At 41.0% G+C, this 13,934-nt stretch overlaps 1 protein-coding gene across 1 annotated transcript in view; it reads left to right on the plus strand.

Moving 5' to 3' along the window:
- Positions 1–13,934, plus strand: part of Msh6 (DNA mismatch repair protein Msh6) — a 746,240-nt gene that overhangs the window by 348,601 nt on the left and 383,705 nt on the right. Inside the window, exon 12 of the mRNA XM_080274091.1 lies at positions 6,335–6,546. Within this exon, the coding sequence (XP_080130217.1) occupies positions 6,335–6,546 (212 nt within the window). The remainder of the gene's footprint in view (positions 1–6,334; positions 6,547–13,934) is intronic.

Genomic DNA, 13,934 nt, shown 5'->3' on the forward strand with positions numbered 1-13,934 from the left:
GTAGTAGGTACAGGCAGTCCCCAAGTTGCGAAAACAATTCATTCTTGATGGTCTTTCGTAAGTTATTTTTTTTCGTAAGTCCATCCCTCATTCTTATACTCCCCCCCCCCTCTCTCTCTCTCTCTCTCTTTCTCTTCCCAACCCAACCATAATCCCATAATTACTAAGGACACAAACTTCTTTCCCTCTACCCTTGTTACTTTTCTACTCCTTACCTACTTCTGTGCTATCCACTCTCTCTCTCTCTCTCTCTCTCTCTCTCTCTCTCTCTCTTCACCCAGATTAAAGCCCATTATTGTCTCCACTCCTCCCCTCATCCCGTACCCTTCCCTGAATTGCAGTTACCACCTCCCTGTCAGTGTCTTCCACCTGACCCCATCCTTCCTTGCTATGACTGACCCGTGACACGCACACACGCACTGATTTACGTAAATGATATGGTAGATGGAGTGAACAGTTATGCAAGTCTGTTTGCTGATGATGTAAAGATCTTGAGGAAGATAGAGGTTGAGGAGGATTGTAAAATACTGCAGGAGGATTTGGATAGGATACACAATTGGAGCCGGACGTGGGAAATGAAATTTAATGTAAAGAAATGTATAATATTGGAAATGGGTAAATGTACCAGGAGACCATCACTGAATTATTTTTTGGGTAATGAATTAATCACAAAAAGGAGAGAAGAGAAAGATTTGGGAGTGCTGGTCCAAGACAGTTTGTCACCAGAAAAGCACATTAACAAGATAGTTGGAGACTAACATAAGAGTAGCATTTCATTATATGGATGAGGAAATGATGAAAAAATTGATAGTGGCCATGATCCGCCCCAGGTTAGAATATGCAGCGGTAGTGTGGTCCCCACACAAAAAGAAAGATATAAACAAGATTGAGAGAATACAAAGAACAGCAACCAAGATGGTCCCCATTCTGACAGACCTGTCATACAGAGAGAGGCTGGAAAAACTGGATTTGCCTTCGTTAGAGGAAAGGAGAAAGAGGGGAGACATGATTGCGGTGTTCAGGACCATGGTGGGAGTAGATAAAATTGACAAAGGAGTTTGTATACTTGTGAGTAAAAGATGGAAGAGGAGCATAAGACAGTATGGATCAGTTGGATCAAGGATTGTGTGGGTAAAGTTGAAAGTTGGAATATAAATGTGGGCGATTGTGTGTGTGTATGCGCCAACGCAAGATCGTTCTAGGAGAGTGAGAGAAGAGTTCTGGACAAATGTAGAAGTGTGCATGGTAAAGTTTGGAAGGAATGAGAGAGTGTTTTTGATTGGTGATATGAATGGTAAAGTTGGGAATGTGAAAGTGGATGGAATAGTTGGTGAGTGGGGTGTGCCTGCTGAGATAGATGAGAATGGGAGTGCATTAGTGGACATTTGTGCTGGGAGGGGGTTGGTGATAGCCAATACCCTCTTCAGGCATAAAATGATCCACAGGTATACATGGCGAGTGATGAGAAGGGTGGGTGGTGAACTGAATGAGAGGAAGGCAATGATTAATTATGTGTGTGTGGATGAAAGGATGCGAAGATGTATATTGGATGCAAGAGTTTATAGAGGTTGGGGGAGTGGACTTTCTGACCACTACTTGGTGGTGGCCAGAATTAAAGTTCAAGTAAGATGGAGGAATAGAAGAAGGGAAAGACAAGAGGAAGGAGTAGTTGCAAGGAGAGTGGAAAGGTTACAAGAGGATGAGAAAAAGGCAGAGTATGAGAGAGAAGTGGAGGAACGATTGGGCAAATATGAACTGGAGCAGATGGGGGACGTGGAAGGTGTGTGTAGAATATTTACAGAAGAAATATGTACAGCATGTGATGTGGTGTGTGGAAGGAAGAGAAGACGGAGGGGGGTGCAAGGAACAGCGTGGTGGACTGAAGAGGTGAAACAGGCTGTGGCACAAAAGAAGAAAGCATACAATGAATGGATGAGGAATAGGGGCGTGGAGGAGGTTGAGAGGCGGAAGAGAGAGTTATATGTAGAAAGAAAGAGAGAGGTGAAAAGATTAGTAAGAGAGAGTAAGAAGAGAGTGGATGAGGAATTTGGAAGGAATTTGAGTGTAAAGTGGAGGGATTGTAAGAAAATGTTTTGGAGAGAGGTGAAAAGATTAAGACAGGGTGGAAGTGAAGTTAGCAGGGGAGTGAAAGATAAAAATGGTAGATTACTAGTGGAGAAGGGAGAAAAAGTGAGCAGATGGAGAGAACACTTTAAGGAATTGTTGAACGTGGATGATGGAAGTAATGCAAGTATAAGTGGCTGGGGAATGGCTAGGAGAAGAAGTGAGGTGAGAAGACAGGAAAAAATCAGTAGGATAGAAGTTGTGGAAGCAATGAAGAAAGTTAAATTAGGGAAAGCCCCAGGAATTGATGGAGTGTGTGGTGAAATGCTGAAGTATGGGGGAGAGATAGTAGTAGAATGGATGTGGAAGATGTGCAGATTGGCCTGGGAGGAAGGTAGAGTCCCGGAGGATTGCAAGTCAGGTATAATTATTCCCTTGTACAAAGGAAAAGGGGAAAAAGAAGTGTGTGGTAATCATAGGGGCATTTGTCTTCTTAGTATAATAGGAAAAGTGTATGGTAGAATACTTACTGACAGAGTTAGAGAAAGAACAGAGAAATTAGTTGGAGAAGAACAGGGAGGCTTTAGGAAGGGAAGAGGTTGTGTAGATCAGATATTCATTCTTAGATCTTTAGTGGAAAAGTTTCTAGAGAAGGGAAAGAAGTTGTATGCGGCTTTCATGGATTTGGAGAAAGCATATGACAGGGTGGATAGACTAGGATTGTGGAAAGTGTTAAGAATATATGGAGTAGATGGGAAGTTGTTGAATGCTGTGAAGAGTATGTACGATGGTGTGAAGGCTGCAGTGCGTGTGGATGGTGAACTAAGTGAATTTTTCTCTTTGAAAGTTGGATTGAATCAGCGATGTGTCATGTCTCCATGGTTGTTCAATCTGTACATGGATGGGGTAATAAAAGAGGTACAAGGTAGGGTAGTGGATGTTGGAGTGGCCCTGGTGAGAGAGGATAGTGTTTGGAAACTCCCTGTACTGTTGTTTGCAGATGATACTGTGTTGCTGAGCGAAGACGAAGGGGAGCTGCAAGGCTTGGTGGATGAGATTGAGAGAGTGTGTAAGAAACGGAATCCACATGTGAATGTAGGGAAAAGTAAAGTGATGGTCTTTGAGAGATGTGAAGTCAGTGAATGTACATCGAGGTTGGATGGTGAGGAATTGGAAAATGTGAGTACGTTTAAGTACTTGGGTAGTGTGATGAGTAAGGATGGAGGTTTGGAGGGTGAAGTACTTGAAAGGGTACAGCAGGGAAGAAAGGTTGCTGGTTCTTTGAAAGCAGTGATAAGAAACAGGGAAGTGAGCATGGAAGTGAAAAAGTTACTACATGACAGTATTGTGATACCAACTCTAACGTACGGAAGTGAAGCTTGGACGTTGTTGGAAGGACACAAGTCAAGAGTGAGAGCAGTGGAAATGAGTTATTTAAGAGGAGCCTGTGGAGTCACATGGAGAGACAGGCTGTCGAATGAGGATATAAAGGAGCGTTGTGGTGTTGATGTCGATGTGATAGGAAGCGTTATGAGGAACACACTGAGGTGGTTTGGCCATGTGGAGAGGATGGAGGGTGAAAGACTGACGAAGAGAGTGTATGTGAGTGAGGAGGAGGGGGAAAGAGGGAGGGGGAGGCCGAGGATGAGATGGAGGGATGGGGTGGAGAGGTATATGAGAGAGGGGGGTGTGAGTTGGGAGCAGGGGAGTGAAATGGCACGGAACAGGGCGACTTGGATGCGATTTGTTTGTGGCCACCCCAAACGGGATTGAGGCGTCTGGCAATAGATAGATAGATAGAAGATCTGTTTGTATGGGATAAGAGAGCAACAAGAGGACATGGAATGAAATTGAAAAAGTCAAGCTGCTTGAAGGATATCAAGAAATATAGCTTTCCTTACAGAAGTATAGACTTATGGAATAGCCTGGACAAAGAGATCGTCCAGTCTAAAAACTTAAACGAGTTTAAAGTTAAATTCGACTTATTGAGAAAAAGCGACGGAAACCCACGATCATAGTACATTCCGTGTATATCACAATTAGGTATATTAGGAAAATACTTAAATATTTGGAACGACTTAGACAAAGAGGTGGTGCATAAGAAAAACATTCATGTGTGTAAAGGTAGACTTGATAAATGTGGATATGGAGACAGGACAACACGAGCATTGCTCAATTCCTGTATACTACAAATAGGTAAATACACACACACACACACACACACACACACACACACACACACACACACACACTTTTTTCGTATCTGCTGATTTTTCCTAAGTTGATCTTTCGTAAGTAGGGGTCAGATTGTACAGTAATCACTCGATCATCCGGACACTCCGTATCCAAACATGCTCCTTATATGGATGTTTGGCCCTGGATCTACTATATCCGTATCTGGATTAATTTGTCCGAATATAAAAGTTCCGACATCAGCAGCTGGGCGGCCGAAAAGTTTTAAGCATCGGTTGGGTGGCTTGCTGGCCTCTCTGTTCACGTGTGGGTAGTGGACTGTAACCCACAATTTGAGCTTAAATGGCTGTCCGAATCCCTACCGAATGGTCATAGTACCCCGGCCACCCGGTTCACTCAGATGCTACCGGATGCTCACAGGTAATGGACCATAACCCACAGGTTGAGCAAAAATGGCTGTCCTGATCCCTAGCGAATGGTCAGAGTCCCTCAGTCACCCAGATCTCCTGGATACTAACAGCCATGCGTGAGTAATACAGAGTAATACAGACCGCATCCCACAAGCTGACTGAAAACACCCATCCGGCTCCTCACTGAATGGTCAAAGTCCTCCGGCCGGCCGGATCAGTGGGAACGTACTGGTCTTGCGCAAGCAACACAGAGCCTACCCCACCAGCAGAGCAAAAGTGCCCATCCATCTCATCACTGAATGGTCAAAGTCTCCCTGGCAGCTCTTATGCTTCTCCCCTCCCCCCCTGCTGCCAGGCTTATATCCCTCCCCATTTTTCAGTTCTCCCCAACCCTAGCATTGCTTGCCTGGCCTCCCACCCTCCCTGCATCGCCACCAGTGAGTTTTTTAGTTCTTGGCAGTTTATACAAATACCTGTACTGTTACCCGTATCGAAATTCTGAAAACACCACAATGCTCATGAAATTCTGCGTCTAGACATATGCTTAGCACTTGCACGGTGCAGGCAAAATTTTGCACTAGGATGTTGGGAATTTTTGTGGAGGTGTTTTTTACTCCTGAACAAATTTATTCTTGCTACTTTCCTGTACTTGTACCCATCAGGTTTGTGTGTTTTTATTTGCTTATCTTACCATATAGTACAAATACCATTGAAGATGATGGAATGCAGTTTATACCAATATAATCAATGCTGGGGGCATACAGTATTTGGCCATGACAAAGTTTTTCCATGTGCTGTGGAATTAGCAATCACTCCGTTGTTCTTCCAGAAACATTCTGAAAACTTAAGATTCCCAAGAGGGTTAAAAATATTTATTGCAACCCATCGTCTTCATTTACTTTTTTGTGGACTTTTGTTGTTAATGCATTGCCTTTTTAGTGTCAAGGATTATATTGGATATTCCCACATGTGTTTTGATGTCTAAATACATCTGAAAGGCTGGAGAACATTGCCAAAATAAGGAGGGGTGCTGTACATATAAGTTGGGTACAGGCAGGATATGGGTACAGGATTTTGCTTGTAATCGGACATGCCTTTGGTTCCTTTATGTTAGATATTGAGGGATTACTGTATTCTGTTGTGAAAGGACAAAGAGGCCCATTCAGGTACAAAGTATTCTTTACAAATACCATAGGTTACCTGATATTATATTTGGTGATTCACTCTCATCTTAAATGTCAGGACAAACTTGCCTAGCCCTGGGCTCCTACTCTCCTCATGGGGCAATATAGGATTGGCTGATGGATGGATGTTGGGTTCACATTGTGTGCTGGTCATGGTTAGGTAAAGGATAAAATAATGTTATGCAAGACATTGTAAGACTTATAAAACTATTGTGTAATTTTTGTGTTAAATCAAAATTTTGAATGGATGTGGCTGTCGAGGAGACCTTAGCTATTCTCCTTAGCCATGTTTCCACTGGGGGTGGCTAATCTCTTGTATCACCTTCACTATCTTCTGTTAGCTTTATTCTCCTGTTATGTGCTGTACGCAATTCTCTCACATCTCATTTTGCACCATTTCTCTGTTGTAGTCTCTTCCTTCAGCCCTCACTTTTTTCATTTGATCCCTTCGTGTCATTTGACTAGTTCTTCTTCATTATATAGGAGATCCACTGGGCATGACTTCACGAGGAGAGTATGAGATGGGAGTGTCGGCTTTGGGTGCCCTGGTGTGGTACATGCAGGAGTGCCGACTGGATGAGCAGCTTCTCACCCGTCGTATGTTACAACACTATCAGCCACCAGATCAACACACTTCAGGTCACAGTGACAATTCAGCAGGACCTCCCACCGCCACCTACACAAGACACCACATGGTACGACATTTCATCATATCCAGTAACTTGTTCGCTATGATAACTGAACAGTTTATTGTTGCTAACTGAGATTACTGTACTGTATTTTTTGTTTAGCTTATGAGAAACTTTGCAAACTGGAAAGGTCAGAATAGCCTTCATTAACTCTTCTCTGTTTAAGAGAGCTGTCCTAATTTAAACCTGGAGATAGCAATAACAAAACAGAAAGTTTGTCCTTTGACTAATTGGTTGTTATAGCTGGCATTGCTCAACCCCAGTCTGTCTGATTGAACTGATACAGGTATACCCCCATATACGATACCTCAAGATTTGATACCCCTGCTTAGCGATGGGGGTACAAATACCACCATAGCCTGCTAGACAATGGCTACGCCCAGTTTAACGATGGACCCTCCGATGTCGCGTCCACAGGTGATAATCCAAAATTTTGAATCATGCCCATTCTCGCGGCCAGCTGAGCCCTCCCACCTCCCAGGATGCACAGAAACGCTCGCACATCCCCCACAGCCATCACTCACCCATATCGTTTTTCTCGCACCGGCCATCTCAGAGTGAGGAACTCTCTTACGCTCGCCTACTATGCATCGTGTTGCATCACCAGCTTTATACAAGCTGCTGTTGTAGTACATCGTAACTGAGTACAAACAGTGCTGTGAGTAGAGCAGTGACAGTAATCATGTGTGGAATGCCATTTTGTGTAATTTTTGGCCTAAATAAGTATGACCATGTCTGGTAAGGGTGTTGTAAGGGAAACAACGAAGCTCAAGAAGAAGTGTTTAGGTTAGGAAGAGATTGAAAAAGTGTTTAGGTTAGTATGAGAAAGGAGGGGCGAGGCCATTGAAGGTAAAGTTTAAGTCCCGGGCAACAGTAAACAAAATCATCAATAGAACATGGAAATTATTAGACAAAGATGGGTTCAAAAATGTTTGGATAAGGAGAGATGCAAATGAGGAAGAAAGAGCTAAAATAAAGGAGTTAGTAAAGGAAGCAAAGGCAAACAACGAACAGAGAACGGAGGAAGAGAAGACAGTGTTTTATTGGAGAGTTATGGATCAGGAATTGAGGGAGTGGTACCAATGGAGAGAAGGAGAGAAGAGGGTATAAAAAACATCAAAAATAATTTGAAGGTGGCATATACTAATGTTGATGGTTTAATATCGGCAAGGGTAGAAATCAACGATTTCTTGAGGATACATGAACTTGATGTTATGTGCTTTGTAGAAACCAAGTTAATAGAAGATACTGATGTTCATTTGGGAGGTGGTAGGTACAAACTGTGGAGAAGAGACAGAAAAGAAAAAAAGGGGAGGAGGAGTGATGATAGCAACAACATAATTGTAAATACTGTAAAACTGGGAGAAGACAGGGCTGAAGTGATGAATATGAAATTAGAAACTGGAGAGAATAGCAGGAGAGATATGGCGGTAGTGTATGTTCCCCATAAGACAAGAGCTTGGAATGGTGATGAATACCAGGAGATGTTGTCAGACATGGCTAGTTATTTACAGAAAATTATTGAGAAAAGAAAGGAAGCATTAGGAGGAACACACTGAGGTGGTTTGGCCATGTGGAGAGAATGGAGAGTGAGAGAGTGATGAGGAGAGTGAATGTGAGTAAGGTGGAGGGGGGGAGAGGGAGGAGGAGGCCGAGGATGAGATGGAGGGATGGAGTGGAGAGGTATATGAGAGAGGGGGGTGTGAGTTGGGAGCAGGGCAGTGAAATGGCAGGAGACAGGGCAGCATGGAGGCAAATTGGTTGTAGCCACCCCATACGTGATTAAGGTGTCTGGCAATAGATAGATAGATAGATTGTGAAAAGCAACAATATAATTTTAATGGGTGACTTTAACTGTAAAGAGGTGAACTGGGAGGAATGGGACTCTGGAGGCAGCAAAGATTCGTGGGGCACTATATTATTAAATATAACAATGAACAATGTGATGACGCAATGGATCAAAGAAGAGACTCGGTTCCGAGGTGAGGACACATCAGCAAGATTAGTCTCACTGTTTACCAAAGAACCTGATGTAATAGAATCTTTGAAATATCTGTGTCCTATAGGAAAAGTGATCATGTGGTCATTGAGTTCTAGATGATAACAGGGAACGTGGTGCCAAGAGACGAGCTTTATAGGCAGGGAAGATACAACTTTGGGAAAGCAAATTTTACAGGATTGAGAAAAATTTTGAAAATACAGATTGGAGAAAATTCAGAGAAACATGAGAGATAGAGAGGAAGTGGGATATCTTTCTAGACCTCTATAATTCAGGAGTGGAAAAATTTGTGCCATGAGTAAGGGGGAAATAAAACAGGAAAAAGGAGTGGTTTAATAGAAGGTGTATGACAGCAAAAAAAGAGAGAGAGACGGCATCAAACAACTGGGGAAAGAGAGGTAAAAACAGAACAAAGGAAGAATATGAAAAAGCTAGAAATGAATACACAAGAATACGTAGAGAGGAAGAAGAGAATTTTGAAAAACGTATAATAGACAAATGTAAGGAAGAACCCAAACTGTTTTATAGATTTGTCTGTGACAAACTGAAACAAAAGGAAGGACTCACCAGACTGAAAGTAGAAGGAGAGGTCTATATAGATGCAGCAATGCAAGCAGAAATAATGAACAAATGTTTCCAATCAGTTTTCACCAATGAAAAGGGGTTTGTGAAACAGGAGGGAGTGACTAGAAATGTAGTGATAAAAGATATAAAAGTGGCAGTACAGGATGTGTATAAATTACTGGAAATGCAAGATGTGAGGGAAACCCCAGGACCAGATGAAATCTCTAATTGGGTACTGAAGGAATGCAGAGAACAACTGGCGGATAAGATTCGCAGTTTAACTGTGTGTTCTCTGGAAGAGAGGAAAGTGCCTCAAGAATGGAAGAGGGCAAATGTGGTACCAATTTATAAGGGAAGAAACAGGGAAGAACCCCTGAATTATAGACCAGTGTCCCTAACCAGCATGGTCGCAAGATTATGTGAGAGAATTCTGAAAGATGGATGGATGAAATATTTGGAAGAGACGAATATTTTGGTTAATAGTCAGTTTGGATTTAGAAGTGGAAGGTCATGTGTTTCCAACTTGTTGAGTTTTTACTCGAGTGATTGACATGCTACAGGAGAGAGACGGTTGGGTGGATTGTGTGTATTTAAATATGGGGAAGGCCTTCGACAAGGTACCCCATAAGAGACTAATGTGGAAACTAGAGCATATAGGAGGACTGAAGGGGAACCTTCTAGAATGGATGAGAGACTTTTTGAAAGACATACAAATGAGGACAGTAATAAAGGATAGGATGTCTGGATGGAGGGAAGTAACAAGTGGAGTCCCACAGGGCTCGCTGTTGTTGCCAATAATGTTCTTGATTTACATAAATAATATGGTAGATGGAGTGAACAGTTATGCAAGTCTGTTTGCTGATGATGCAAAGATCTTGAGGAAAGTAGAGGTTGAGGAGGATTGTAAAATGCTGCAGGAGGATCTGGATAGGATACATGATTGGAGCTGGATGTGGGAAATGAAATTCAATGCTAAGAAATGTAAAATATTGGAAATTGGTAAAAGTTCCAAGAGGCCATCATTGAATTATTCGATAGGTAATGAACCAGTCACAAAAGCGAGAGAAGAGAAAGATTTGGGAGTGCTGGTCCAGGACAGTTTGTCACCTGAAAAACACATTAACAAGATAGTTAGAGAGCATATAAACTCCTGAATAACATAAGAGTAGCTTTTCATTATATGGATGAGGTGATGATGAAAAAGTTGATAGTGGCCATGATTCGCCCCAGGTTAGAATATGCAGCAGTAGTGTGGTCTCCACACAAAAAGAAAGATATAAACAAGATTGAGAGAATACAAAGAACAGCAACCAAACTGATCTCCAGTCTGGAAGATCTGTCGTACAGAGAGAGGCTGGAAAAGCTAGATTTGCCTTCCTTAGAAGAAAGGAGAATGAGAGGCAACATGATTGCAGTGTTCAGGACCATGGTGGGAGTAGATAAAATTGACAAAGAAGATCTGTTTTTATGGGACAAGAGAGTAACAAGAGGACTCGGAATGAAATTGAAGAAGCCAAGCTGCTTGAAGATATCAGGAAATATAGTTTTCCTCATAGATGTATAGACGTATGGAATAGCCTGGACAAAGAGATCGTCCTGTATAAAAACTTAAACAAGTTTAACGCAAAATTTGATTTATTGAGAAACAGAGACGGGACCCCACGAGCATAGCTCATTTCCTGTATATCACAATTAGGTAAATACAATTAGGTAAATACACACACACACACACACACACACACACACACAGCCGAAGAGAGCAGACGTCCCAGCCATCGCTGCTAACCTTAAGTAATTTCAGGAATTTTGTCTGTCCTGTCTCCTAAGGTCTTGTTTTAAATTTAAAATAATGAAAGTTAATAGACTACGAAAAATGTAAAGATTTATTAGCTAGACTATACATGAATGTTTGTAGTTTTTTTTTGGTAACAGCTGTTTTGCTACTTAACATCAAACATGGCCGAAAATGTAAACAATGAGGGACTAGAATTTCAAGGATTTGATGCAAATACCAGTGTCATGGACCTGGTTAAAACATTAATTATGAGGATTAGTGAACTTGAAAAGAAAGTAGAGAATCTAGTGATAAAGGATGTGTCTGTAAATACGGAAACTACCATACAGAGTCTGATCCAATCCAATGAAACAGCGAATGAAGAGATTAGGAATTTGAAGCGGGAAAATGTTGAATTGAGGAGGAAACTAGAAGAGAGTACTAATAAAACGGAGAACATGAGTAATGTATTAGAAGAACATAAGGCAAAGTGGGCACACTTAGAATAAGAACAGAAAGAAATGGTCAGCTTAAGAGAGATCATCCAGGAAGAAAGGGAAATGAACAAGAAAGAAGTGGAAGAAAATGTAGTAAAAATACTTTAAGAAAAAAGAGAAAATAGTGAGAGAAACTGTAGAAAGGAGCAGATGTGTGGTAGTATTTGGAAACAGGGAAGAGGAAGAAAAGGTTAGGTTCGTAAGACTCGAGAGAGAGACGAACCTGATGAGAGGAATATTAGGCAAGATTGACCCCGATGGAGACAATTGGATAAAAGAAATTGAGGAAGTAAGGAGGATAGGGCCTTATAAGAAAGGGGAAATAAGACCAATGAGAGTCAAGTTTACATCAGAAAGTGTAATAAATGAGATACTTAAAGTGACCTGGAAATTAAGTAAAGAGGCGGGGATGGAAAATATTATAATAAGAAAAGATCTGAATGAAGAACAAAGAGAAGTTTTAAAATCATTAAAGGAAGAAGTAAAGGAAAAAAATGATAAGAGGACAGAGGAAGAATGTAATATTTTTTTTTGGAGAGTATTGGATATGAAAGTAAGGAAGTGGTATTTAAGGAAATAGAAGTGAAGGAAACTAAGGGGGATGGTTGTGAAAGATCAGAAGTTGAGGAAGTGGTACGGACAGAGAGTAGGAGAGAAGAGGGTATTAAAAACGTCAAAAATAATTTGAAGGTGATATATACTAATGTTGATGGTTTCATATCGACAAGGATCAAAATTAACGATTTCTTGAGAGAACATGAACCTGATGTCATGTGCTTTGTAGAGACCAAATTAAGAGAAGATATTGATGTTCATTTGGGAGATGGTAAATACAAACTGTGGAGAAAAGACAGAAAAGAAAAAAAGGGAGGAGGAGTGATGATAGCAGTGAAGAACAACATTAATGTAGATACTGTGGAAATGGGAGAAGGCAGGGCTGAAGTGATATATATGAAATTAGAAACTGGAGAGAATGTTAAGAGAGATATGGTGGTAGTGTATGTTCCCCCAAAGACGAGAGCATGGAAGGATGACGAATACCATGAGATGTTGTCAGATATGGCTAGCTATTTGCAAAAAATAATTGAGAAAAGCAATAATATAATTTTGGTGGGTGACTTTAATTGTAAAGAGGTGAACTGGGAGGAATGGTACTCGGGAGGCGGCGAGGATTCGTGGGGCACTATGTTATTAAATATAATAATGAATAATGTGATGATGCAATGGGTCAAAGAAGAGACACGGTTTCGAGGTGAGGACACACCAGAAAGGTTAGATTTACTGTTCACCAAAGAACCCGATGTAATAGAATCATTGGAATATCTCTGTCCTTTGGGAAAAAGTGATCACGTGGTCATTGAGTTCCAGATGTTAATAGAAAACGTCGAGCCAAGAGACAAGCTTCATAGACAGGGAAGATACAACTTTGGGAAAGCAAATTTTATAGGATTGAGAAACTTTTTTGAAAATGCGGATTGGAGAAAATTCAGAGAAACGAGAGATACAGAGGATGTGGGATATCTTTCTAGACCTCTATAATTTGGGAGTGGAAAATTTTGTACCAAGAGTAAGAGGGAAAGAAAACAGGAAAAAGGAGTGGTTTAATAGAAGGTGTACAATAGCAAAAAAAGAGAGAGATAAGGCATGGAACAATTGGAGAAAGAGAGGTAACAACAGAACAAAAGAAGAATATAAAAGAACAAGAAATGAATACACAAGAATACGTAGAGAAGAAGAAAGGAATTTTGAAAAAGGTATAATAGACAAATGCAAGGATGAACCCAAACTGTTTTATAGATTTGTTAATGGCAAACTGAAACAAAAGGAAGGAATCACCAAACTGAAAGTAGATGGAGAGGTCTTTAAGGATGCGGCAATGCAAGCAGAAATAATGAACAAACGTTTCCAGTCAGTTTTCACTAAAGAAAAGGAGCTTGTGGAAGGAGAGGGAGTGATTAGAAATGTTCCGGTGATGAAAGATATAAAAGTGGAGGTACAGGAAGTGTATAAATTACTGGAAACTCAAGATGTAAGGAAAGCCCTAGGACCTGATATAATTTCTAATTGGGTACTGAAGGAATGCAGAGAACAACTGGCGGATAAAATTCACAGCTTAATCGTATGCTCACTGGAAGAGGGGAAAGTGCCACAAGAATGGAAGAGGGCAAATGTGGTACCAATTTACAAGGGAGGAAACAGGGAAGAACCCCTGAATTATAGACCAGTGTCTCTAACCAGCATGGTCGCAAAATTGTGTGAGAGAATCCTGAAAGACAGATGGATAAAATATCTGGAAGAGATGAATATTTTGGCTGAATGTCAGTTTGGATTCAGAAGTGGAAGGTCATGTGTTTCTAACTTGTTGAGCTTTTACTCAAGAGCGATTGATGTGGTACAGGAGAGAGATGGTTGGGTAGATTGTGTAGTGCCACACATTTGATATTCATGTATGTGTTTAGTAGTACTGTAATTTTAAGTTAGATAGGGTGTAACCTGAATATTAGTTTATAAGTTCCTACCCTAAGTAGTAATTCATATATTAATAATTACTGTAGGGCTA

The sequence above is a fragment of the Coenobita brevimanus genome, chromosome 57 (assembly GCF_032717465.1).
Source record: "Coenobita brevimanus isolate Jiangsu-jjx chromosome 57, ASM3271746v2, whole genome shotgun sequence".
Lineage (NCBI taxonomy): Eukaryota > Metazoa > Arthropoda > Malacostraca > Decapoda > Coenobitidae > Coenobita > Coenobita brevimanus.